Below are 25262 nucleotides of genomic sequence, written 5' to 3'. Positions count from 1 at the left end.
TATATGTAAAAGGGGATCATAATCCCTTTTTAATTCATGTTGCTCTGGCCCTAAGGCCAAAAGGAAACATAGGTGTTAGCTTCAACACATATGAGTTGGGCCTTGGATAGAATATAAACATACACAAGACTCCAGTTCTGTCCTCATGGAATTCACAGACAAGCAGAGAGAAAATCTAGCCCAAATACATACAGGTAACCCATGTTCTGGTGAATGCACTCAAATAAGGAAGGCCCACTTCTCATCCTTTAAAAAATACTTTTTTAAAACCTTGGGGACTATCCAGTAATTAGTCTGGATATGCCCTCAACCCCAATCACCAGTCACATCCTGTCAGCTTTCCATACTAAATCTTTCTAAAATACATCCACTTCTTCCTATCTCCACTCATTCCATCAAACTTCATCAATTCATTCAACAAATATTATTGAGTATCTGTTGTACTAGATGTCAGAAATCACAGCTCTGAACAAGACAGCCTCATGAAGCTCATACTCATTAAGACAGGGGTCCTCAAACTTTTTAAACAGGGGGCCAGTTCACTGTCCCTCAGACCGTTGGAGGGCCGGACTATAGTTTTAAAAAAAAGACTATGAACAAATTCCTATGCGCACTGCGGGCCCGGGACGAGTCCGCTGCTAAGCAGGACAGGCAGCGGCACCCAGCGGGCCGGATAAGTCCTCGGCGGGCCGCATGTGGCCCGCGGGCCGTAGTTTGAGGACGCCTGCAAGAACAAGCAAAAAGAAAACAAAGCAAATAAAATACTAATATAGAAACAAAAATGTGCTGGACACACCTAAAATATTAGCGATTTAAATAATGTCTTTGTTGAGGTGACCCTAGAACGCTTGCATGGACTATTCCAACAGCTTGTCTCCCTACCTGTTTCTCACACCCTGGAATCTCCTCCCTACAGCAAAGTGACTCCTTTAAACATGTACAGGCTTTGTCGCATGTTCCCATTGCAATCAAAATAAGACTCATTCCAAAATGTTTGAATTACATCAGGGTACTGTTCACAGACCAAAAAGAAATCTCTACCCTAATGGAACTAACATTTTAGGGGGAAGGGGCAGATATGAGAAAATTGGAGGAAGAGAACCAGGGAACAGTGATGAAGGAAGGAGGGGTGTCAGGACCCAATATTTTATTTTCAACATACATTGTTATTGATTTCAGAGAGGGAGAGGGGAGAGAATCATTGATCAGCTGCCTCCTGCATGCCCCACACCAGGGATTGAGCACACAACCCAGGCATGTGCCCTGACCGGAAATCGAACCACTGAGCCACACCTGCCGGGTTGGATCCTATATACTAAATCCTTCAGGTGATCTGCCAATGCCTAACCATACGTCTTACGTTGTCACCTCCACTCCCTCCAGTATTTCAGTCCCTTTCTCGCAGTACTCTCCTTCTTACTGGATCATTGCAGAAGCTGCTTGCTACTACCTGAACTACTTTCCTGTCTTTCATGTACTCACTCCACAGCTTTCAGTCCAAATATTATTTCCTTTAGGAAAACTCCCCACATTCGGCCATATTGTATTAGCCTTCCGCAACACCATAACCCTCACCTTTAAACTTCGGTCCTATTTTGACTTTATATCGCGTTTGCACTTGTTTGTTGTTTATAATTTCACATACGCTCCAAAAGAGCACATCTGGGATCCCCGTGGAACCCGCGGCTAGCACCGCGCCTAACGTCGTTGTAACAGAAACACATACAACATGCAGAACGCACTGAGGGCCGGAAGTGTTGCGCCCCGGCTCGGTAACAGACTGGCGCACCGGAAATGAGCGTTCGCTTCCGGCATCCGGGAGAGGGAATCGCCCGCGAAGGCTGCCGGGAAGCGTGGTTTTTTGAGTGGGCGTTTCTCGTCACTTGGAGCCAGTGCGCGTGCGCTGCCTCTGTCGGCCTAGGTCGGGAACATGGCCGCGCGGTCCTTGTGGGCGGTCCGGCGGCGGGTGCAGCACCTCTTGGCCTCGGGTGCTGCGTCCGATGGCAGGTAAGCCAGCGGAGCAGGCCGTGGGTCGGGGACGTGAGGACAATGCGGGATGAGCGAGCCGCAGGGGCAGTTGTGGACAAAAGGACTCATCAAGCTTCTCGGCCACTCCGATCAGGCGCTCACCGCCCCATTTTACAGAGCGGCAAACTGAGGCCCACAACCGCGCTTCACTGCCAGGCGGAGAAGGTGGAAAAATCCGAGGTCACGTCCTCGGAGGTGGGAAATCTCTTCAGCCCCGAACATAGGTTGAATTGGGCAGGTACCTCTCCCGGCCCCTTCTCCGCGGCTTTGGTGTCTGTAGGTAGATGGGGATTCTCTCCCCCGACTCCTGTGTGACTTTAGGCCAGTCCCTTCCCGTTTTCCGGGCTTAACTTTACCTGTCAGGAAAAGGAGGGCTTGGAATTGGTGTCTCCCCAAACGGCCCTTTCACCTGCCTTTAGGGGTCTGTGAATTCCAGCTGCTGTTTTTATCTATGGGCTGAGGCCATTTTTAGTGATCACTTATGCCCATTGTAAAACTATGGGTAATTTTTTGTATTAGTCCCGGTTTAATTGAGGAAACTGAGGTTTGGAAAAGTTGAGTAACTTCTCGGAATAATATTTCAGACTGGAAACCAACCATTCAGGGCTCCAGAATCGGCGCTTGTAATTAGTAAGCAATGTTAATTATTCTCAGGAACAATTCCCTGTGACTACTTCTTCCTCGGAATGAAGAAAATGGCTGAGTATGTGGGTGGATAAGGTTGGACCTCTGAAATGTAAATTAATCCGCGGGGGAATCCGAAAACTTACTGTATGCAAAACTATTTGTCATCTTTTTATCTTAACACACCTGATCTAGCAAGCACCCCGCCCTAACACCTGGGTGAGAGGTTGAATTCGGGCCTTTTCTGAAAGTCTTTGTGGCAGTTTGTGATGTAGGGAAGTGACCAGAAGAAAAATGGCTTCTCCTGATAAAATTCACCCCCACTCCAATTCTGAAGCAGTGGGAATTGAAGGGATTGGCCATAGCTCCCCTCTCTTTCAGGACCTGAGAGGTTTATGAGGAAGAAGTTATTTCATGTGTATAATCTAACACCAGTGAATTCAGGACTGGCCTGGAAAGTCTGGGAATATAAAAGTCTTGCCTACACCTTATACTAGCTGTTCCCTCTTCCCTTTCTTGAAGCCAAACTCCTCTTCCTTCTTTAAACCTTTGCTCATGTCACCTCAATGAGCACTCCTCAGTCTATGACAGTTTATGTGAATAAACCATTTTTAAATAGCTTTTTTGTACTCACAGATTGATTTTCTTGATAATTTTACTTATCATCAAATTACAAGGATCCAGGAGGTGTATTGGAAATCTCATTGAAGAAAAGGCTGAGGTCCCACAATCCAAGATCTACAAACTACCCCCTACTCCAAATTTCCTCCTATATAAACTGAATGCAATGGCAAACATTTTAGCTGTATAAAAATTGTAGATTATAAGTATAATTAAATACAAAGATCTTTCTTATTCACCTGTTTATAATTCACAGTCCATAACATACAGTGTTTTATGCATATTTAATTGACTTATTTTGCATATAGGTGAGTTACCATCTCAGAATTTTTCTTATTCAGCACAGGTTCATTCTCTCCCCTAAAAGCCTTACATTTTCCAATCCAGAAGATTTAGAATTCTAGATCTAACTTCAGTTTGATAAAGTCCCTGTACTGGGCTTTATTTTCCCCAACTATAAAATCAAGGATTGAACCAGCTTTATGGTTTTATGTTTTGAATTCCCCCGACTGATAAATGCTCCCACTGATTCTGAGTATCAGAACTTGGTTTCTTCTTGCTAATTTTTGTGTCCTTATTTCTGGCTATTTCTACTGCCTGGTGCCAGTATCCCGACTCCATAGAATACTAGCTATGTGATCCTGAACAAGTCTTAAGCCTCTCTGAGCCTCGGTTTTCTCATCTGTAGAATAGGAATGATCATAGTACTTATCTCACGCATTGTTATGAAATGAAAAGATGATTTAAGTAAAATCTTGAAAACAGTCTGTAGTATTTAGTAAGCATTTTATAATTGTTCATATTGTTACTGTGACTGAAAACACTTGTCTTGAGTTCAATCTGGAAACTTCCAGTCTCTGAACTCTGTTATAGCTGTTGACTGTTTATGATGGCATTTCTTCATTATGTGCTACCTCTCTCCTACTTCAGGGGATGTCTGCATCCTTTCAGCACTGCCACCCAGAGAACTGCTGGTGAGGACTGCAGTTCTGAGGATCCTCCTGATGAGCTTGGGCCCTCTCTTGCAGAAAGAGCCTTAAAGTTAAAAGCTGTTAAACTGGAGAAGGAAGTCCAGGATTTAACAGTGAGTAGATTTTATATTATGTGCTCTTGACATTCTCTCTCTGGTTAAATATTCAAGTAAAGTTTTTTATGTCAATTATCACTGACTAAGGATAGCAATCTCTTTTAATTCCCTATTTTGTTACAGTATTTAGATATTTTACATTTTTGTAGCTTCAGAGGAGGTACAATGCCTGGCATGTGATTGACAATAAATATTTGTTGAATGACAGGTTATTTATCATTATGCTCTGCTGATCATACATTTGGCATACTGCTCCCAGTACTGGGTTGACAAACACACTTTGGTAAAGATAGATATTAGAGTAATTGCAAAGCAAGACGAACCATATGGTAAGGAGGTTGGAAAGCATGTTTTATGACAGCATTTAAAGGAACCAGGGATTATAAAAAAGAAAGAGACAAAGACTAAAGAGTCTAAAATAACTGCCTTCAAATAGATGACACATTTTTTAAAATGTACTTTTGTTTGTCTTAGAGTTCATTCAGTGAACAAAAGTTGGACAGTGGTAATGTTGGCTGAATGTGAAAAAGAAAGCTTTTTCTCAAGATGAGCTTGAAAACTGTTGATATGTTCAAGCTAGCAGGCTAAATGACAGCCTTTCAGGGCTTCTATAAAGGGTAGGTTCCTGCTTTGACTGGGCATTTGGAGTAACTGATAGAAGATTCTTACAATTCCTTTTTTTTTTAGTTAAAAACCTGTCACAAGGCTAAAATTTGTCAAGTATGCAAAAACATTCTTTCCTACCAAAAAGCATTTGTTTTCTCATCATATTGACTTTGCTTTTGATGGTCAGGTGAGATACCAGAGAGCTCTAGCTGATGGTGAAAACATAAGAAGGCGAACCCAGAGATGTGTAGAAGATGCCAAGATATTTGGTGAGAGATTTATTCACAATAAAGAGTAGCTTTAACTTTAAGGCCACTTACTAACAGTTCTGAAAACAGAACATAGTGAAAACACATCTGAGTACTTAACTGATCCCTACCCTACCCTTCCATTATTACCATAGGCTTTCTATGCTGCTTATGGGAAATGTTGTCAAGTAAACCATTTACTAAAATAACGCTTGTCTTTACTTTGACCAAACCTTTGTTATTTCCTTTTCAAGCATGTACATTTAACATTCTAGTGCTCATACAAACAATTGTGTTTAACTCGTTAACAAGTGAATCATTAAGATGGTCAGAGAAGAATCCATAAAACAGACACATTGGCAATCAGGCCTGCTGAAACTTGCTTCATAGTAGCAAAATTGGTCTATATAGTGCAATAATCAATTGTATCTCCACCAAGAAATTTTTACGAGTGTGGACACGAATTTTTTGCATTATTCTCAGTATTCTACAACTTGCTAAATTATAAAATAACTCAGACAAAAGGTTGGTCTATATGGAAGCAGATAACCCTGGAAGTTGTGCTAGATCACATTAATTTTTCTTTGGTCCATTTCAAAGACTTTCAGACATTTTTCTCTACATGCATCTTGTCCCAAATGTGTTCATAACAGTGTTAGTTGAGTAACAGAGCTTCAAAGGTAAAGGGCAAATCTGTGATTATTTTGCTGTACTCACAATTTAGGCTGAGTTCATTGTCTTCTGACCCCTAACCTATTATTCTTTCCCTTGTGTCACACTACTTTATAGCAGGCAGTTGGAGACTCATTAATGTGTCTTAATTTTCTTTCCTATTTAGCCAATCCTCAAAATAAACCATTCTTTTGACTCACCTTTAGCATGGTCTTTTGTCAACTAATTTTTTATTATTGCCTCCCATAAAATGCTAATATCTTGTCCCCATTGAGAATACATGCCTCAACATAACTGAGACAGAAATTTTCAAAATTTACATAACTCGCTGCTAATGAATAGCAACAAAAATACAAGAAGCATAAAAATGGTTTTAAAGGACCGGTTCCTGAGCCCATTATAAGTAGTCTTACCTAGTTCTTGGGTTCTACATCTGCCTACCATCCTAGTAGGCTTCCTAGTCATGTGCCTTCCAAGAGAAACTGGCTTGTCCGTTGGGTTGATGATGATCCCTGAGTCCTTCCTGTGTGGCGATCTTCCCACTTCCTGGTGTGGCCAGTATACTAGTCACCTCTCTGGCCCTTCCCCAAACTCCACCCCCAAAGGCAGAGTGATTTCCTCATAAACACTAAAAGTGTCTGGTTTCTCCATAGGAATTCAGAGTTTTTGTAAGGACTTGGTAGAGGTGGCAGACATTTTGGAGAAGACTACAGAGAGCATTTCTGAAGAAACAGAACCTGGGGACCAGAAGCTCAGCCTTGAGAAGATCTTCCGAGGATTGTCACTTTTAGAAGCAAAGCTGAAAAGTGTGTTTGCCAAGCATGGCCTGGAGAAGATGACCCCCGTTGGTGACAAATACGACCCACATGAGCATGAACTCATCTGTCATGTGCCGGCTGGTGTTGGGGTGCAGCCTGGCACGGTGGCATTAGTAAGGCAAGACGGCTACAAGCTTCATGGCCGCACCATCAGACTTGCCCAGGTGGAAGTGGCAGTGGAGTCTCAGAGAAGACTGTGAATGGGCAGTGAGGAACTGAATGTCCTTCAGAGTGCAGTCACCTGTGTTTCCTTATTTATTAAACTAGGTTTGTATTGTACATGAGCTACTTCATGTGATCTTTTTGGGTTTAGTCATATTGGCTTTCTTTCTAAGACACTCTGTTGATTTACTGTGACCTGTTTGGTCTGTCTCATCAGGAGTCTTGCTATTGGGCATTTGAACAATGTGACAAGTGTTCCTATGGCCTTTATCAAAATATGTTTAAGAAAATTATCTTTACACTTGTACTCTGATGACTTTCGACCCAAAATCTTCTTAAAAGTTGGAAATGAATATATGTTTATGTATTTTCAACTGAATATTCCTTTCTAATAGTCCCCATAACAGGAATTGTATAGGATCTTGTATTTTGTGGGGAAAGGGATTGGTTCAACATTTGGGTACTTAGATGATAAAGCTTTATAGTTGTATGAATTTAGATCATTTGGGTTAATTTTTATATACATAGATTTTCAGGACTTTACCTTTTTAAATTTTATTTTCCTGTAAGCCATTTTTGTCCTTATAGTTCCTGCCAGGTAGACATTATATTCACACTCATTGTCTTTTTCTGATTTCCATTTATAAGGGCTAAAGACCCAGGCAAAACTTGGAAGGCAGGGAACATTGAGAAATTAAGATACCCAGTTCCCTTTATGTCACATGTATGCAAACATATCACCCCTTAAATGTATTGACTTCCTAGAGTTAATGAGCCTATATGTTTATCTGTTATTCTTTCAGTCTTGCTTCTTATAACTGGTGTTCCATAAAATGTGTTCAATGTATGAGTCAGTGAATGGATGATACAACAAATTTTAGAAAGGAGGTCACGTATGGCTATTTTAATGCTAGAAGTGGTCTTCATATGAACTAATTTCACCCTTTCCACTTTTCCTGACGTATGAAAATAGTGTTTTTAGAATTGGACTCAAAAAAAATTCTCTAAAACTAATGAACTAAATTTCACTGAGAACTCAAATAAGGAACAACTAGATAACTTCAATCATTTAAGATTTAACAGCTCTTTAATGAACATGCAAAGATGTTCCCAGCGGACAATTAAGTGTTATCTGTTCAGATTGTATAGGTTTAGAGTTGTTGGTTTTTTTTCCCTTCGTTGTTTTATGTAGGTTTAGGTTTAACTTAATTACCCATAAAATAAATCCATTTCTACTGGAACTCTTGACTGCTTTCAGTGGAGCGGTAAAAGTTATCCTCTTAGACATACAGAATTCTAGGACACTACACAGACTTATATCAATAAAGCCATCCGCCAGTGAGCCCTACCATCTCTATCAGATTTAGACACTTTAAAAAAGAATGCATGCTCTTAAAAAGGCAACAAAACACTGGTGGTAAGATTTTAAAACCAGAACCTCTTAGCATCCTGCTAAGTGCATAGTATAAATTTAATGAGCATTCAGATTTCACAATAGGAATTTGTCTTTGTTTTGGCCTGTGTTCCTTTGAGATTGACAGATGGTGACAATAAGAAAATGAGCCAATTTTATTTATTCATGTGCCCTTGGATTACAGGCTATCATTACCAGTGAATTAAAATAACCACAATTTTAGGTATGGAATGTTCAGATTACTTGAAGAGTTTTCTAATATTCCTTTAAGCTCCTGTTTTAGCTAGTAGTTTGAGAATAATTTTAAATTTTTTTATTATTCAGTAGTTTTGTGGACTTAAAAGTGTAAATTTAGAAAATGGAGCCAGACTGTACGAATCTCAAATTGAAGGGCTTTTGAGAGCCAGAGCAGCATAATCCAGCATAGGCTTGGTAGACATAGACCCGAACATAAATCCCAGCTCAGTCGTCATTATAACCTTGGGCCCCATTCATTTCTCCCTTCTGAGCTTGCTTCCTTATTTGTAAAAATGGTTATAATCTTCTCACAGTATTGTGAGGATTAAATGAAATGTGTAAATTGCCTATTTTAGTAGGCCCTCAAATATTTATTTTTATTGCTTTTTACTATACACATTGTTTTTCCTGTTTTTATAGCTGCCTAAAGTCTAGGGAAAGGGGAAATACTGGTTGAGAGGTACTTAACTATTCAAACTTACAAGCTAATCAGAGGGACTTATTTTCCTTCCAACTTATGGTTGTTTTGGGGTTTGGTTTTGTGTGGTTTGTTTGTTTGTTTTTTTAACCATAATGCAAGAAACCCACATTTTTAGACTGAATGAGCAAGAAAATTGTGTTGGTGCTCTGAATCATTTTCACCTTGATGGTAATATGAAAAGACATTGGCTTACAGTGGATATGGGACGAAACTTTGGCTCATGTAAAGAAGGGGTCTTGGTGTTTTAGTACTTGGATTCTAGCGGATTTTCCTCACTGCCGTAAAGGAATCAGTCAGTACAATACTGATGTAACTTCTTTGATTTCCTTGAATTTGAACTTTGTGATTGATCAATGCTTTCATGGCAAAGGATTTGTTAAGTGAAGAAAGGCTCTTAAACACTAAAGCAAAATCAAAGAGGGAAAACTAAGGATGATATATGATATTCAGAAATAACTAATAAAACCCAACTTGAAATAACTGCAATTCACATGTGTAGTGTCTTTGACTAATTCATATTGTGTATTGATATGCTGTGGTCACTTCAGTGACTGTGACCCACTGTGTTTTTGATGCTCAGTGGAGGTACCTTGAGATTTCACAGCAGCCCAGCCAAATGGATGCATGAAGGTATTCCCCACCCTCCCTGGTGTTGAATCTTGTCTGTTATACCTCCTTGACTTGCTTCTTTCTGATTCCTTTGTATTTTTTTAGATCTAGACTCCTGTGTTTGCCTTCCTCTCTAGAATTGCCTTATTTTCTTGTGCTTGCTTCTTGATTCTAATTGTCTTGTCTGCTTTAACCACTTAACTTGAACTGCTGGATTTTTTACCATCCTCAACCAGATTACTAACACGTGACCTTGTCCTTCCCAACCTCTGCCTGGCCTTGTTTTCACCTCTGCTCAGCTGACTTCCACATACCCAGCCTCCTGGCTGGTGGCTTTCTTTGGAGCCGGCCTTTCCTGCAGTTTGGCCTTTCATTTTCATCCTTCTGCACACCCTGTCTCCAGGATCCGTTGTTTCCCATATTCCCAGTGTTGGTCGGTAAGTAAATTCTTGTTCCTGTGTACTCATAGACTTTGACCACATTCTTAATTTCACAGTGGAGGTTTTAAAACGTGACAACCTGGCTCCAAATTTCCTTGAATTTGACCTTTGCGATTGATTAATAAAATATAGAAGTGACACTGCCTGTTTCTCAACACAAAACTTCCCGTCTCTGGATGCTCACTCTTAGAAGCCAGCCACCAAACCAAGAGCAAGCTGAAGCAGCCTGTGGGTAGAACTGAGGGCCCTAGCTAAGCTGGCCCAACCCAACTGACAGCCAGCACCATCTTGCCAGCCATCTTGAAAGTGGATCCTTCAGCCTCACCCAACACCACATGGGATAGAGATGACCTGATCTCACAGCCCTGCCCAAAGTGCGGGTTTACTTTTAGCCACTAAGTTTTGGGGTAGTTGGTTATGCAGCAGTAGATAACTGATAGAGGCACCCAACCTCATCCCCAGTCTCACTAGTTAAGTTTTAACACCGCTGCCTCTAGAATTATGCCTCTGCTTTCCTCGTACAGCTTTTTTGAACTCATCCTACAACTTAATGCACACACTGCCAATGTGCTGTTAGGATTGGAAGAACTTCCTAAGAGAAGAAAACACAGCTCTAGATTCTAGAGTTTTCAAAGACCCTGAAATTACAAGCAGAGTGAAGAAGTTGTTTTAAAATTAATATGATTTACCCTACAAAAAACCTACATGATTAAGTCAGCACAGAAAAGAACTTCCCAGTTATCAATGAATGCTTTGCTCAAAAAAATTTTAAGGAATTTTTTGAGTCTTTAGAAGTAAAAGGTTTTGCATTCTGACACAAACATTGCCAAAGTTTGGGGGGGGTTTTTGTTGTTTTTTTGTGGAGTTTGTTTTATAATATTAGGAATGTTTGTTTATTCATCTACCACTTTACTAGTAATCCAGTCTGGTCCTCTTAAGACACAAAGCTAGTTTAGGACCTCAGCTATAAGTTCTGTTACTATTCTCTGAACCCCTTCAGTTTCTTCTCTTAGCCATAATCTAACAATAAATATGGATTTTACTTATTTATCTGCAATTTATCCCCAATTTTATTTCCTGCTAGAGGAAGTCTGTCTTTCAGTGTGGCAAACTACCCACACTGACTAGTCTTGTTTTCTTAGAGGGTGAAAATGGAGGTTTATCCCTTTTTACCTTTCCTTCACTGTGAGTAGATGAAATCCTTTCCTTTTATTTGTTTTGTCTTGTTTTTAAGTAGAAGGCAGAGCTATTAACTGTGTAGAAACTGCAAATAAACGTAACAGCAGTGTCAGAAGCATATACAGAGGGTAACCCTGGCTGCATGCTTGGTCAGCAATTTCCAGCATTTGCAGACACTACCAAGCATTTTCACATTCCTTATGTCACGTGATCATCACAACCACCTAGAAAGGTTGAGCAGGGAAACTGAGACACAGAGGAGGCACATTACAGAGCTAGTACCTCTCAGAAGTTGGACTTGAACCGAAGTCATCTAAGCAGGACCCAGGTCCTGATGCTGAGCACCCGAAAGTGCACACCTGGATAAGCCAACCAGTGACGAGCCCAGATCCAGGAGGCGGGACGGGGAAGCTGCCAATGACAGAGCTTGCCCGCGAGAGATGCAGCCTGTGCTGGAGAGGGACGGCTACTCGTCCAATGAGAGCCTGTGAGCAGAGAGGCTGGAAGGCGGGACGGCCAATGTTGCTCCCGGGCGGGGCGGTGAGCGCAGCACCAACGCGCGAGCACCGGACCCCGGCGTGCTGCCCCTGTCGCCGCCCGCCATGGCCCGAGCTGCTCGCTTCCTCGCCGCGCTGGCCGCGCTCCTCGCCGCCGCCGCTACAGGCGGAGACGCCGGGCCTAGTAAAATCGGTGCGGGAAGGACGCGATGGGATGCTGAGCTGGGGAGGGCTGCGCGGGAAAAGGGTGCTCAGCCGGCAGCAGCTGGGTGGGGGATGGGGAAGGCAGCTGGGCGATGGAGGGGTACCCGGGAGAGGAGCTGGGTGGAGAAGAGGCGAGGGATTGCGACTGGGCGCAGAAGGGGACCGCAGCAGGCAAGGGGCTGTTGTGGAGGGTGGCATGGGCATGTGTCGAGGCTATCTGGGGTGGAAAAGAGGCTTGGGCAGGACTGGCCAGTGATCTCACGGAAAGATTCAGAAATAGTGAGCATCTGCCATGGACCAGGCTCTTTGTCAAGTGCCCCATAACAGAAGTCAGGGTGTGAGAGATTGGCACTCACAAAGGCAGATTGAAGGCCTGGGTAGCAGGCACGGCGCTCCTAGTTCCTGCAGAAGACTGCACAATACCGGGAAGTTAGTGCTAAGGCTGTAAGTACCCTGGTATAGAGGAAGGGCGCTTCACCCCAGCCTCTGATGGCTCTGGGGGGTGGGGGCCCTGGGGCGCTTTTGGAAGCAGCACCTAAACCAGACCTCTGGGAGAGTAGGAGACAGCCCTAGTGGAGACAGAACCCAGGGTAGGTCTGCTGGAGATCTGCTGAGTGACAGAGTGGGGAACTTTTTAATAGCAGTCATTTTATTTGTGTGTGTTGTGTTTTGTGGGTTTTGCCTGTCTCCCCCTCCCACCCCATTATTTTATTTTGAAAAATGTCAAATGTCCACTGAAGTTGAAAGAATTACGCAGTGATCGCCCCTCTACCCACCACCTGGTTCCTGCCATTAACAGACTGCCACTCTACTTGCCTTATCACATACCTATCCACATCCAGGAACCCATCTGACATTTTAATGGATTTCAAAATAAATTGCAGGCATCAGGACACTTTGCTACGTACTTCATCATGCATGTCATGGACTAGCATTCCATATTTGTTTACAGTTTTTTTTTTTTCCTCTTAACAATTGTCATTTTAACTCAACATGACTCAAAAGGTTGTCATGTCCCGCACATAAAACTTCCACAGGTAGGCAGAGGTGGTGGGCTTCTGGTGTGGGGGGAGTAGGAGCCCCTACTCCACTCGTCTTCCTTCTGTGCACCCCACTTGGCAGGGAGGGATGTCCCATGGGAGCATCACAAACTTAGGGTCAGCTCAGTGCTAAGGCATCTTGGGTTACAAAGCCACAGCTCAGGCCACAAAGGGTTAAGGCAGACTGAAGCATGTCAGAAATCAATTTGGGACCGAGAGTTTAGGGTTTTCTAAAGAAAGAATCTTGAGGGACAGTGTGGCCAAAGAAGACCTCGTGGAGAAGGTGGGTTTTGAGCCAGGCTTTGAAGAATGGGGAAGAGTTAGGCAGGCAGTACCTGGAGGTGCTGGGCACTCTTCCTTCTCTTGGGAATGGACAACAGAGCAGGACACCCACTGACCACTGGGGAAGGCTCAGGGCCTCCCCCAGCACTATGGTTCCTGGCAATGCAAAGCTTGCTGCCTACCTCGTTCCAGCTGGCCCTGCCTACCTCACCCCAGGGGTCATCTAAAACAGGACACTTGGCAATGCCCAGCTGCCCTGTAGCTTCCTGATTGTCCTCAGCTCTCTGACAGGAGCCTCCGTCCACCCTTGGCGGTTTGAACTCTACCCACACGATAATGAGCTTCCTGTTAGCGTGGCTTCACCCTCAGACTGCTGCAGGATCACATCTGAACTCCTCAGCGTGGCATTGGACCCTTTAAGTCCCCCATAGTTCCACACGCTGCCCTGATCACGCTCTTCTCTATGGAGAATGTGTTTCTGCTAACGAGCTTCCCAGTTGACCTCCAGGGTCCCAACCAAACGACCCTTCCCCTGTGAACCTGTGTCTCCCCACCCCCAGGCAGAACTCATTGCTTCCTCCTCAGGATTCCCTGGAACGCTGTTGTCGCCCTTAGTCACACATTGTCATAGCTGATTGTGCATGAGTCTGTCTGCCCCCTCTCTGCCTGGGCTCAGGAGGACAGAGGCCCTGTTTGAGCCATCGTGTGCCCCAGCACATCTTACCATAGGCCAGAGAGTGGGTGTCAGTTCATGGGTGTTGAGTGAGCGAGATGTTCTTCCCTCTGGCCCTTGGGCAGCGTCCAGGCTCTGTTGCAAATGGAGGGGAGGGGAACACACTGGTTTAAAAAGGTTAGTGGCATTCTTGGAAGTGGCTTTGTAAATACTGAGAAGGAGGAAGTGGTTTGGTTTGTTTTTTCAAGGTACAACAAACACTTAATGAACGCCTGCCTGCCAGGCTCTGGGGGCATAGTGACCTGCTCTCCGTCCTTAGACAGACCATTTGAGCAGAACGTGCCAAGGACCAGGCCAAGGGTAAAGACAGTGTGATGGGAAAACGTGCTGGAGGGACGCCTGACTCGTCAGGTGGGCCAGGCAAGCCAAGCAATGGCATGAGGGCCATAGAAGCCAGCGAGGCAGAGGGTGACAGCGCATTCCTGGTAAAGGGAGCAATGCAGTCAAAGGCAGAGGCACGAGAGCAGTCACATGCTCCACCGAGATAAGAAGGTGTGGAGGGTGGCAAGGGTGGGGCAGGGGATGGAATAAGTGGAGGCCAGATGATAAAGAGCCTTGTATTTTTGCCTACTGGACAGGAGCTGGTGGCTTTAGGGTCCACCGTAGGTCTAGGAAGGACAAATCACACCGGATTTATCTTATTTTCTTTTTGACTAGAGTTACTAGCTGGATTGTCAGATGAGAGGATCAGATACATGGTGGGTCGGGTGTCAGGCCAGTTCAGTAGCTTCAGAGCTGCCTTACTGTCCTCTCACAGCCCTGTTTTGGATTCGTATCTAGATTAGTATCTATCTGGATGGTGGTTCCCAGTAGCACCTCACAGCCCTGTGCAGTGAGACGTTTTTTATCAGTGACTTGAATAAGAATACTGATGGCATGTGAACCAAGTTTGCGAAGGGAAGAGGTGTAGGAAACACAAGGGATGATAAGACCTCAAAGAGCTGAAACTCTGTAACAAGAGTCTAAACTGGAATAAAGTGCCCTGTATGCTTCTGAGCAAGCCATCACCTGGTGCTTTCCAGTCTTGGCCAAGACAGATCTAGAAACGATGTATCAGGTAATAGGTTGGACTCTAGACCAAGGGTTGGCTGACTTCTTCAGTTAAGGGCCAGAGAGTAAATATTTTAGACTTTGCAGGCCTTATAGTCTCTGTTGCAACTACTCAACTCTGCCTCACAGGCAAGCAGCCAGAGACAATAAGCTAAAGAACAGGTTTGGCTGCGTTCCAATAAGACTTTGTTTGCAAAAACAGGCATCTGCATATATTTCCCCCACGAGCTCTAGTTTGCCAAACCTTGGATTAAAGAATGGTTTCCAAACACTGATCTACCTAATAGTACCTGTCAGTGACCAGGTTTTCGTAGTGAAATAAAAATAAGGACAATGTAATGAGTTTTGTATCCAACTAAATTTATTCTCTTTAAATGATCATCCTGAAATTTGAGGTTCCTGCTTTTTTGCTGCTAATGTGTCTTTTTTTTCTTTTTTTACAAAGTGAGGGTTACAGTAGATGGCAGTTTTGCACTTTAGTAATCTCTTTACTAAAAGCTAGTCTGCAGATTGCCTTTTTGAGGTGTTGTAATCCTATGCAAGTGCCTGGGAATCACTGGCCCAGGAGACCGTGAAGGTGTGTCCTACAGTCTCATGCCCATATTCTGTCTCTCCTTGCCTGCCTTCCGGGCCTGCTGGCAGCCGTGGTTGGAGCTGGAATCGGGGGCTCTGCCGTGACGCATTTCCTTCAGCAGCATTTCGGCCCCCGGGTGCAGATCGACGTGTTTGAGAAGGGGACGGTGGGTGGCCGCTTGGCCACCATCTCGGTCAACAAGCAGCACTATGAGAGCGGGGCCGCCTCCTTCCACTCCCTGAGCCTGCACATGCAGGACTTCGTCAAGCACCTGGGTGAGTGCACCGTCCTGGGGCTCCATCATCCAGCCCCCAGGGCTGGCAGCAGCCATCAGGCCCTTTCCATATTGCCCATCCCTGATGGTCAAGGCCAGAAGGTCATGTAGCTCAATCTCATTTTACAGATGGAGCAGCTGAGACCAGAGAGGGGAAGGAACTTGCCTGAGGTTACACAGTGAGTTAGTTGCAGAGCCGGGATTACAACTCAGGTTTGACTCCCAGGCCAGTTTCTTTCCCTTCCAATTTGCTGCCTCTTCATCATCATAATCGTAATGGCTTGCACCTGCTGTGTGCTTGCCAGGTACCTGGCATCCTTGTAGGTGGTACATAGCCATTACCTCTAATCCTCCCTACCAGCCTGAAAGATGGGGGTCATATCTCCTCCTGCGGAAACTGAAGCTCAGAAAATGTATGCACCTCGGCTAAGGCCATGCAGCTAATAAGTGAGAGAGCTGGGATTTGACCCCAGCGGCATCTATCAAAACCACAAAAACCTATACTGTTGGATGCAGAAATTCCACTTCTCAGAAGTGATATTTGCACATGTGCACTTAAGGTTATCATCACAGCATTGTTTAGAATAGCAAAAGGTGGAAAATCTACCTGCCCACCCACTGGGATCTGAGATTAAATAAATTATTGTTTAGGTATACAGGCTGGTCAGCCAGATGAGGACGTCCTTTATGTCCAGGTATAGGACAATCTCCAAGACATAGCATGTCGGTAAAGTACAGAACAGTGTATAGTGTGTGGGGGGCGGGGGCTAACTCAGAAATATATACATTTATGAGTATTTGCACACAAAATATCTCTGGGAGGATGCTGAACAAAGAAAGGTACTGGTGACTCAGAGGCAGGAATAGGAGGGAGGAGACAAAAATCCTGTGACTTGGGGCAGGTCCTTTAACCTGTAAGCCTCGGTTTCCGCATCTCTGACGCCTGTCCTGCCTCTTCCCGGGCCATGAGGGGATGGAGTGAGATACACAAGTGCCTGTGCTCTGCAAGCCACGGAGTGTGGGTGGTTCAAGGAGCTGAGATTCTTCCCGTGTGGTCTTGGTGCCCAGGGCGCCATCTCAGACCTGTCCACCCCTGACATTCAGGATGGCATCTGAATTTCACTCATGGCTGAGTGGATCCCTTTTGGAAAAACAAAGTAAAGTAGTACCTTCTTTTAATTTTTTTCTCCTTATTGACTAACCAGCCCCAACCTTTCCCCAGTGCATTGGTTGACTGTTTTTAAAGAAGCAGCACAGATGGATGAACCATAGAGTTCATAGTCCCTTTAAGGGAGCCAGTCCATTTGCATCCTTCGGAAAGGCCCGGAATTTCAGCTTCAGGCACCGCTAGGTCTCCTGGGGGGCCCTCTGAAGGGGACCTGAGGGGATCCTCCTTGTCTCCTCAGGGCTGAAACACCGGCGAGAGGTGGTGGGCAGGAGCGCCATCTTTGGCGGGGAGAATTTCGTGCTGGAGGAGACGGACTGGTACCTGCTGAACCTCTTCCGCCTCTGGTGGCACTACGGCATCAGCTTCCTGCGACTGCAGATGTGGGTGGAGGAGGTCATGGAGAAGTTCATGAGGTAGGGCTGGGCGCAGCAGTGGGGCTTCCCAAGGGAGAGGGGGAAAGTGTTATCATACACTGTCCAAAAGGGAAAGGTACTTGCTGGGCGTGAGAACCCAGCACCATTCCATCCAGGCCCCGAGCAAGCACACAGTGAGAGGAACGTACTGGGTTGGTATAGGCATGGTCTCTGGTATTATCAAGATAGCATCCTCTTTATCTCTGCTAAGCTAAGCAGGGGCTGTAAACTCAGGCACCTACAGGGGATATAGAGCAGCAGGTGGGAGAGAGGGGGTGGGGTGGGGTGGGGCACCCTGAAGAGCAGGGCCTTCAGTGGGGGCAGCCGGCACTCTGCTAGCACCAAGTGCAGCCGTGGGGGAATACCCACCTCATTTGGCTAGTTCTTCCAGTTTCTTCGGAAGAAGCTGAAAATCTGGAGTTACATGTGAAATCTCCCAGTTTTTCAGTGTATGCAACCAATTCATCTTATTAGCCAAAGGAAACATATCCGTAGGCCGTGTGCAGCCTGCGGGCTAACCTTTGGCACTGCTGTCTCCCAGTTTTCCCACCGCGAACAAACACCTTCCTTCACCCTTCTCTCCTCCTTGGGTCTCAGTCCCTCCCCATCGCTTCCAGAGAACAAGGTCGAGTGGCCTGTGGTCACTCTGTCCCTTTCTGGCAGTTCATCTGCTTGCCAAGCTGGCCCTCCAGCTCTCCTTCAGAGTCCCTCCCGAAGGTCCCCCTGCCCCTGGGCCAGATACAGAGGCGCCACCTTCCCTGTCCCTGGCACTTCTCCCCTCTCTCCACTTTCCTAACTGTGCTTTTTATGGCACCTCCTCCATATATTCGCCAGGTAGCCCTCCAGTTATATCCTCACCGCTCTTTCTTATGTTTTTCTCCCTTGTCAATTGTATTCAAACATACAAAGCTGAGTTCTCCCTTTTGTGGGAGACACGGCTCCCTGTCAGCCTGTTTCCCCTTAAGTTCCAGATCCACATTTCTCACTGCTTTCTGGACACCTCCAGCTGGGTATCCCGTTAATAACCAGACTCAACATGTTTACACAGCAGCCCAAGCAGAGACAACATGTCAAAGGCCAACCCATCCGGAAATCCATCAGCACATGCTCCCTGCGATTGGGGGAGTTATGGAGGGAGGGGCAAGATGCGAGCTTAGGGAGTAGGTGGCAGTCCTGTTAGATCAAGCTAAAGGAGAGTCAGGCTGGGCTAGCAGAGAGGGTGACAATATTGGCATGAGGCAGCTGCCATAGGGCCCAATGTGGTCCTAGAAGCCAGGGCAGAGCCGATGCTGCTGGAGAGGGGGATGCATCAGTGGGGCGGTGGCCTAGTGCCTGGCAGTCTCAGCTGTGGGAGAGGACTGCGCCCTTGACGGGGAGTGGCTCAGCGTGTTTGCAGCTGTCATTCAGCAGAGCCACCATGTGAAGCCAGGTCTGGTGGGATTCCGAGGAATTTGCCCTTCCCTCTGCGTGGTCCCAGTAGGTGGGCCAGGCCCCCCGCAGCCAGTGAACAGACCAAGGGGAATGTAACCATGCAGAGGAGGGTGGGTCCCTGCCGGGCCTCCCCGGAGCAGTGGCCCAGTAGCGGGTGGTCTGCCCAAAGGCCTTTCTGCATAAGGGCTCCCGCTCCGCATGTCTCCCAGGATCTATAAGTACCAGGCCCACGGTTATGCCTTCTCGGGCGTGGAAGAGCTACTCTACTCGCTGGGGGAGTCCAGCTTCATCAACATGACCCAGCGCTCTGTGGCTGAGTCCCTGCTCCAGGTGGGCGTCACGCAGCGCTTTATTGACGACATCGTCTCTGCCGTCCTGCGGGCCAGCTACGGCCAGTCAGCAGCGATGCCCGCCTTTGCTGGTGAGCCTGTGGCCCTCGGCCTGCCCACCTGCCCTTCCCTGCCCCACAGGGCCCAGCATGGGCTGGCTCCCCATAACAACCTCACATCTACCTGGCTCAGGACAGTTGCCTGAGCACTTAGTTGCCCCGACCCCATTTGATTCTGGCAGCGGTCCTCCAAGCTGGCAGGAGATGTATTTACCCCATTTTACAGATGGCAAAAGCGAGGCTCAGATCTCAGGTCCAATGTGTGTCTGCTACTCCTGACTAAGTTAGTTTCAGTAACTACCCAGGGGGCCTCTGGGCCGTGGGTATTCATCTCTTAGCCCGCCTAATCTTCACAGCTCATGCCTGGGCCTGTGAGCATGTGCACAACTCTCCAGCACAGGCCACAGGAGGGGTCATAACTAAATCTGCCTGCAGAGCCATTGGGCATGTCTTCCCCCAGGCATGGCCACCGTTCCGGGCCTTGGAAGATGGGGTAGGATTTTGCTGGGCGGTGGGAGGATGGAGAGCTGGGGCATTTAAGGCCAAGAAATGGCACAGCCACTTGCTGGCCTCTCCTCCCAGCCTGTATGGCTAGGCCCTTCTCTTCTCCCAGCCTCATAACACGGAAGGGCCCAGGCTCAGTCCTTGGCCCTCTTCTCACACGCCCTTGGTGAGCTCAGCCAGACTCAAGGCGTTAAATTCCACCCACCTGCCTCCTAAGCATGACCTCCAGCCCAGACCTCTCTCCAGAACTGCAGTCTCACATGTCAGCTGCCACCCTTATGCCTTCACTGGGACATTAAATGGATGTCTCAAAGTCACCACGGCCGAACCTGAGCTCCTGACCTTTCCTCCTGGAGCCTGCCTCTCCCAGCTGGGTTGGTAGTAACTCCTTTCGGTTGCTCCTGCCCAAATCCTGACTCATTTCTTTCTCTCATACCCTCCACGTGGTATGTCAAGAAACCTCATTTGCTTTACTTCCTCATCTATCCAGAATCCGGCAGGTTCCCACCACGGCTTCCTCCCTGGTGTAAGCCAGTATCATCCCTCACCTGAATTACTGCAAGTCTCCCACCAGGTCCGCCCACACCCCGCCCCTTACAGGCTATTCTCAACACATCTGCTGGATGATCCTTTTAAAACAGAAGACAAGTCGTGTCAGTTCTGCCTGTGAAACTGTGTCAGGGCGCCTGTTTTCCTTCAAGTGAAACCCAAAGTCCTCTCAGTGGCCTGTAAGGCCCTACATGGTCTAGGCCCCACCGCCTCTCCCCACCCGCTCACCCCAGTCCAGCCACTCTGGCCTCCTCACCGTGTCGCCAGGGTTCCAGGTGTGCTCCTCACCTTAGGGCTTTTGTGTGGCCAACCCTCTGCCTGGAACAGTCTTCCCTGAGACGCTGTCGTGCTAAACTCTCTCTCCCCATCATGTCTTTGTGCAGGCGGTGCCTTCTCTTGAAGCTACCCTACCTCCTTGTCTTACCCTGCCTCTTGCCCCCAGCAGCCTCGGTCTCCCTCCCCCGCAGGCATCATCTTCTAGCTTATTTTACTTATTTTTCTCCCACTAGAATTTATGCTTCCTGAGGACAGGAATCTCTGTTCCCTGGTTTACTAATGTATCCCTAACACTTACAGGCGTCCTCAAACTACGGCCCGCGGGCCACATGCGGCCCGCCGAGGACATTTATCAGGCCCGCCGGGTGCCGCTGCCTGTCCTGCTTAGCAGCCCACTCGTCCCGGGCCCGCAATGTGCATAGGAATTTGTTCATAGTTTGTTTTTTTAAACTATAGTCCGGCCCTCCAACGGTCTGAGGGACAGTGAACTGGCCCCTGTTTAAAAAGTTTGAGGACCCCTGATTAGAAAGTGCCTGGACCATTGTAGGCACTCAGCCCATTTTTGGTGAATAAATGAATGAAAAGGTTTGAAATTAACAAGCTCCTTCCCAGTCTTCAGATCCTGCTAAGTGTCCCCTCATGGGGTGTCCCTGTTCCCTTTTTAGTATTTCATGTGTATCCTTCAAAATATAATTCACATACCACACAATTCACCCATTTAAAGTATACAGTTGAGTGGTTTTGACGATATTCACAGTTGTGCATCCATCACCACAATTTTGAACATTTTCATTGCCCCCAAAAGAAACCTCATACCTTCAGCTTTAGCTATCAACTCCCCAATACCCCCAGCTCTCCAGCCCTAGGCAACCACGAATCTCCTTAGTGTTTCTATGGATGTGCCCATTCTGGATAGTCTGTATAAATAGAATCATACAGTCTGTGTTCTTATGTAGCCGGCTCTTGGATTGAGTATAGTGTTGTCACCTCATAGCATTGTACATTTATTATATTTGATTTTGTGTGTTATGTCTCTCTATGCCCATGGTTGGGGGGAGTCTTGGCCTGGGAGGGAGGCCAGGTAGGATGGTAGTGAATTCTTCAGCCCTACTTACTGCCCAGTGTTTCTGAGAACCTACCGATTCCCTTTCCCCTTTGCCCAGGAGCCATGGCACTAGCTGGGGCCCAAGGCATCCTGTGGTCCGTGGAGGGAGGCAACAAGCTGGTTTGTTCCGGTCTGCTGAAGCTCACCAAGGCCAACGTGATCCATGCCACAGTAACCTCAGTGACCCTGCAGCATACAGGTGAGCAGACAGCAGGTGGCGTGGCCACCCATTCCTAGACAATGAACACTTACGCCTCTTCTGTCCCCAAATTCCAGTTTGATCTGCCTGGGAGGATTCCAAAAAACCAATGGGAAGTCCCAGCATTGTCAAGTGACACCAGAGGGCACTGTTGTCCCAATTCCAATGTCAAAGCCAGAACACAGATTTGCATCAATCTAGCTCTATTCATTTGACCACCGAGGATTTTGAGCCACAGTCAGCAGTAGAAGCAGAGCCAGAGCTTGAGACTCCTGGCTCCCAGTCCAGTGCTCGCCCTGCAGCCACACCTGCATGGAAAGACGATCCCCACCATCTGGACAGCCCAGCCACACCCAGGGTCTCACACCCTCCATTCTGGGCCCCAGATGAGAGATCAATGGGTAGAAGCCAAGAAATAAGTTGAATTATGTGCTCTCTTCTCTCCTTCCAGAAGGGAAACCCCTTTACCTGGTAGAGTATGAGAATGAGGCGGGCACTAGCTTCGACTTCTACGACATAGTGGTCATCGCCACCCCCCTGCACCTGGACAACAGCAGCACCATCGCATTTGAAGGCTTCGACCCTCCCATTGATGTCATCCAGGACTCTTTCCAGCCCACCGTTGTCTCCTTGGTCCACGGCTACCTCAACTCTTCCTACTTCGGGTTCCCTGACCCTAAGCTTTTCCCCTTCGCCAGCATCCTTACCACAGATTTCCCCACTTTCTTCTGTGCCCTGGACAATATCTGTCCCGTCAACATCTCAACCAACTTCCGGCGGAAGCAGCCTCAGGAGGCAGCCGTTTGGCGAGTCCAGTCCCCCAAGCCTCTCCTTCGGTCCCAGCTAAAGACCCTTTTCCGCTCCTATTATTCAGTGCAGACAGCCGAGTGGCAGGCCCACCCCATCCACGGCTCCCGCACCACTCTCCCTCGGTTCGCACTTCACGACCAACTCTTCCACCTCAATGCCCTGGAGTGGGCAGCCAGCTCCGTGGAGGTCATGGCTGTAGCTGCCAAGAACGTGGCCCTGCTGGCTTACAATCGCTGGTACCAGGACCTAGACAAAATTGACCAAAAGGACTTGATGCACAAGGTGAAGACTGAATTATGAGGGCTCCGGGCGAGCCTGGGAATGTCCATCCCCGCTGAAGATGGATCACCCCCCACAGCGGCCAAGGCTGCGCAAGCCACTCTCGCCTGCCCAGCCTCCTTCCGACCCCTCCCATGTCGAGGTGAAATCTCTCCAGTGGGTCCAGGTGGCCTGCTCTCTGCCTCTCTATCTTAAGGATTCTCAGAGTGATTGTTGCTTTTTAAGAGAGAGAGTAAGAGAAGGGAAGGAAATTCAAACCAGTGTATTCATTTTATTTATTTTTTTAAAGGAAGAAATAAAAGTCCATCTTCTCCAGCTACTTCTGACTTGGTTTTCTAAGTGGGAGACAGAGATAATGATGGGAATGAATAGAAGACAGAGAACTCTGAATCCAGTTTCTTTGCTGTTTTTCACTGCCTACCCCCAAAATGTACCTGTGGCAACACCAACAACGACACATGTAACCAGATGGTCACAAATCAAGAAGAAGGGAAAATCAGGAAACAGAAGACATGATAATAGCTCCTGTTTACGGAGGGCTTGTTGGATATGAGGTGCCTAGTTAAGAACTTACTGCCCTGGCCAGATAGCTCAGTTGGTTAGAGCATCGTCCCAATATGCTCTAGGTTGTGGGTTTGATCCCTGGTCAGGGCACATATAAGAATCAACCAATGAGTGCATAAATAAGTGGAACAACAAATCGATGTTTCTCTCTCCTTCCCTCTCTTAAATCAGTTTTTTAAAAAATAACTTATTAGACACCATTCAAGCCTCTCAGCAATACCATTTGTTGGAGAGATGACTGTGGTAGGACCCAAGGAAGAGATGGTTACCCCCCAAGGGGCTGTCAGTGCAGCTCCAAGCTTCCTGGCAACCACTGGAAAATGGGAAGCATACCAGGCCACAGGAAGAGGAACACTTCCTTGGCACTTGCAGGAATTGGCCATTCTGTCCATTATGCAGGGGTTGAGGAATGTAACAATGACCTGTCTTGCATGGAGACAAGTCCCTAGATGGCGGAAGGCAGTCATCCTTGACCCCCAGCATTGACCCCAGCGGAGTAAAAAGAGAAAAGGTGTTGGAATGGAGTTCAGAGGTTAACATGATTAGGATGCCCAAGTCCCACCCAGACCTGCTAAATCTGGCTCTGGGGTTGGGCCCAGGCGGACACAACACTTGCCAAGGGACACTGATACTGTGGCTAACTTCCCTTTGTTTGAAGGGATGGAGATAAAAGCCCAAAATGAGGAAGTAATTTGCCCAAGGTTTCATGGTGAGTTCACAGAGCAGTTAAAATCTGGAGCTTCTCCTAATTAATTGAGCTCAGCATGGGGCAAAATCCCCTTCAAGTAGGCAGAGGCCCAAACTGGCTCTGAAGTTTTACCCCGCGGAGGTGATGGTAGTGGTCGTTAAAGAGTTGGTGCCTTTAAAGTTAGATACATGCCCTTGGTTACTACAGGAATTTTGAAGTTGACACGTCGGTAAGAATGCTTTTGGTTGACGTAGTAGGAAACCAAACTCAGACTGCCTTAAGCAATAAAAGGGTTTTACTGGTTATCATAACAGTCCCAGCTCAGGGCACTGTGCAGTGCCAGCGCCATTACTTCCCTCATGGTCAAGGACGGCTGCCAACAGCTCCCAGAGCGACAGGATCTTCTCCCACGACCCCTGAGCCAAAGTCTGGGCTCTGGGCCAGTTGGGCCCCTGCTGAACCAATTCCTGTGGCCAAGTGAATGCCACATGCTGATTGGCTTAGAACAGTCAAGGCCCACCCCTGGAGCAGAGGTGGTCTCATCCAAACTACAAGGGCAGAGGGGTGCAAAGGGTGTTGGAGAGAAGCACAATGTCAGCCACAGGTAGGATGGGGCTGTGACCTTTCCCTTTTCTCAAGTCCAGTGAAATCAGTGTGAAAGGGCATCCTTTCATGGTTTATAGTTAACATGAAGATGCCTTGAGCTATCATGGAGTAACCGGTGATCATAGGTATTGGGCCAGGGGACCAAGACCAATAAATCTGTCCCTGATAACCACCCCCCTCTTGCATCCCTAAGGATGTGCACAAAAGAGGCAAACCAGGGCAGTTACATCTGATCCCCGAAGCTGGCATTCTGGCTCCATGCCCAGCTTGAGTGCTCTGGAGCTGGCTGCTTCTTCAGAAACTTCCTTTGTCTGGGTATGCAGGCCTGAACAGCTCAGAGCCAAACTGGGCCAAAATGCCCATGCTGCCCCCTCCCCAGGCCCAAACCTGAGAGCTGCATCT

At 47.0% G+C, this 25262-nt stretch overlaps 2 protein-coding genes across 2 annotated transcripts; both read left to right on the top strand.

The window, feature by feature from the left end:
* Window positions 1-1870: 1870 nt before the first annotated feature.
* Window positions 1871-9484, top strand: GRPEL2 (GrpE like 2, mitochondrial). The gene is made up of 4 exons (XM_080675922.1): window positions 1871-2007; window positions 4204-4357; window positions 5154-5235; window positions 6540-9484. The coding sequence occupies exons 1-4, from the start codon at window positions 1931-1933 to the stop codon at window positions 6902-6904; spliced, it is 678 nt and encodes a 225-aa protein (XP_080532048.1). The 5' UTR covers window positions 1871-1930; the 3' UTR covers window positions 6905-9484.
* A 2223-nt stretch (window positions 9485-11707) lies between these two features.
* PCYOX1L (prenylcysteine oxidase 1 like) lies at window positions 11708-23321 on the top strand. The gene is made up of 6 exons (XM_080673942.1): window positions 11708-11916; window positions 15675-15881; window positions 17287-17461; window positions 19102-19313; window positions 21773-21913; window positions 22365-23321. Exons 1-6 carry the CDS (start codon window positions 11829-11831, stop codon window positions 23021-23023), a joined length of 1482 nt encoding a protein of 493 aa, XP_080530068.1. The 5' UTR covers window positions 11708-11828; the 3' UTR covers window positions 23024-23321.
* The last annotated feature ends 1941 nt before the right edge of the window (window positions 23322-25262 follow it).

This window comes from Plecotus auritus, assembly GCF_963455305.1.
Source record: "Plecotus auritus genome assembly, chromosome: 6".
NCBI classification, from domain to species: domain Eukaryota; kingdom Metazoa; phylum Chordata; class Mammalia; order Chiroptera; family Vespertilionidae; genus Plecotus; species Plecotus auritus.
This window is presented reverse-complemented; position numbering and strand designations above follow the sequence as displayed.

Coding starts and splice junctions, on each gene's coding strand:
- GRPEL2 (XM_080675922.1), top strand. CDS start 1,931: ATGGCCGCGCGGTCCTTGTGGGCGGTCCGGCGGCGGGTGCAGCACCTC. Junction 4,358..5,153: donor AGGAAGTCCAGGATTTAACA/GTGAGTAGATTT, acceptor TTTGATGGTCAG/GTGAGATACCAGAGAGCTCT. Junction 5,236..6,539: donor AGAAGATGCCAAGATATTTG/GTGAGAGATTTA, acceptor GTTTCTCCATAG/GAATTCAGAGTTTTTGTAAG.
- PCYOX1L (XM_080673942.1), top strand. CDS start 11,829: ATGGCCCGAGCTGCTCGCTTCCTCGCCGCGCTGGCCGCGCTCCTCGCC. Junction 11,917..15,674: donor CGCCGGGCCTAGTAAAATCG/GTGCGGGAAGGA, acceptor GCCTGCTGGCAG/CCGTGGTTGGAGCTGGAATC. Junction 19,314..21,772: donor AGCGATGCCCGCCTTTGCTG/GTGAGCCTGTGG, acceptor CCCTTTGCCCAG/GAGCCATGGCACTAGCTGGG.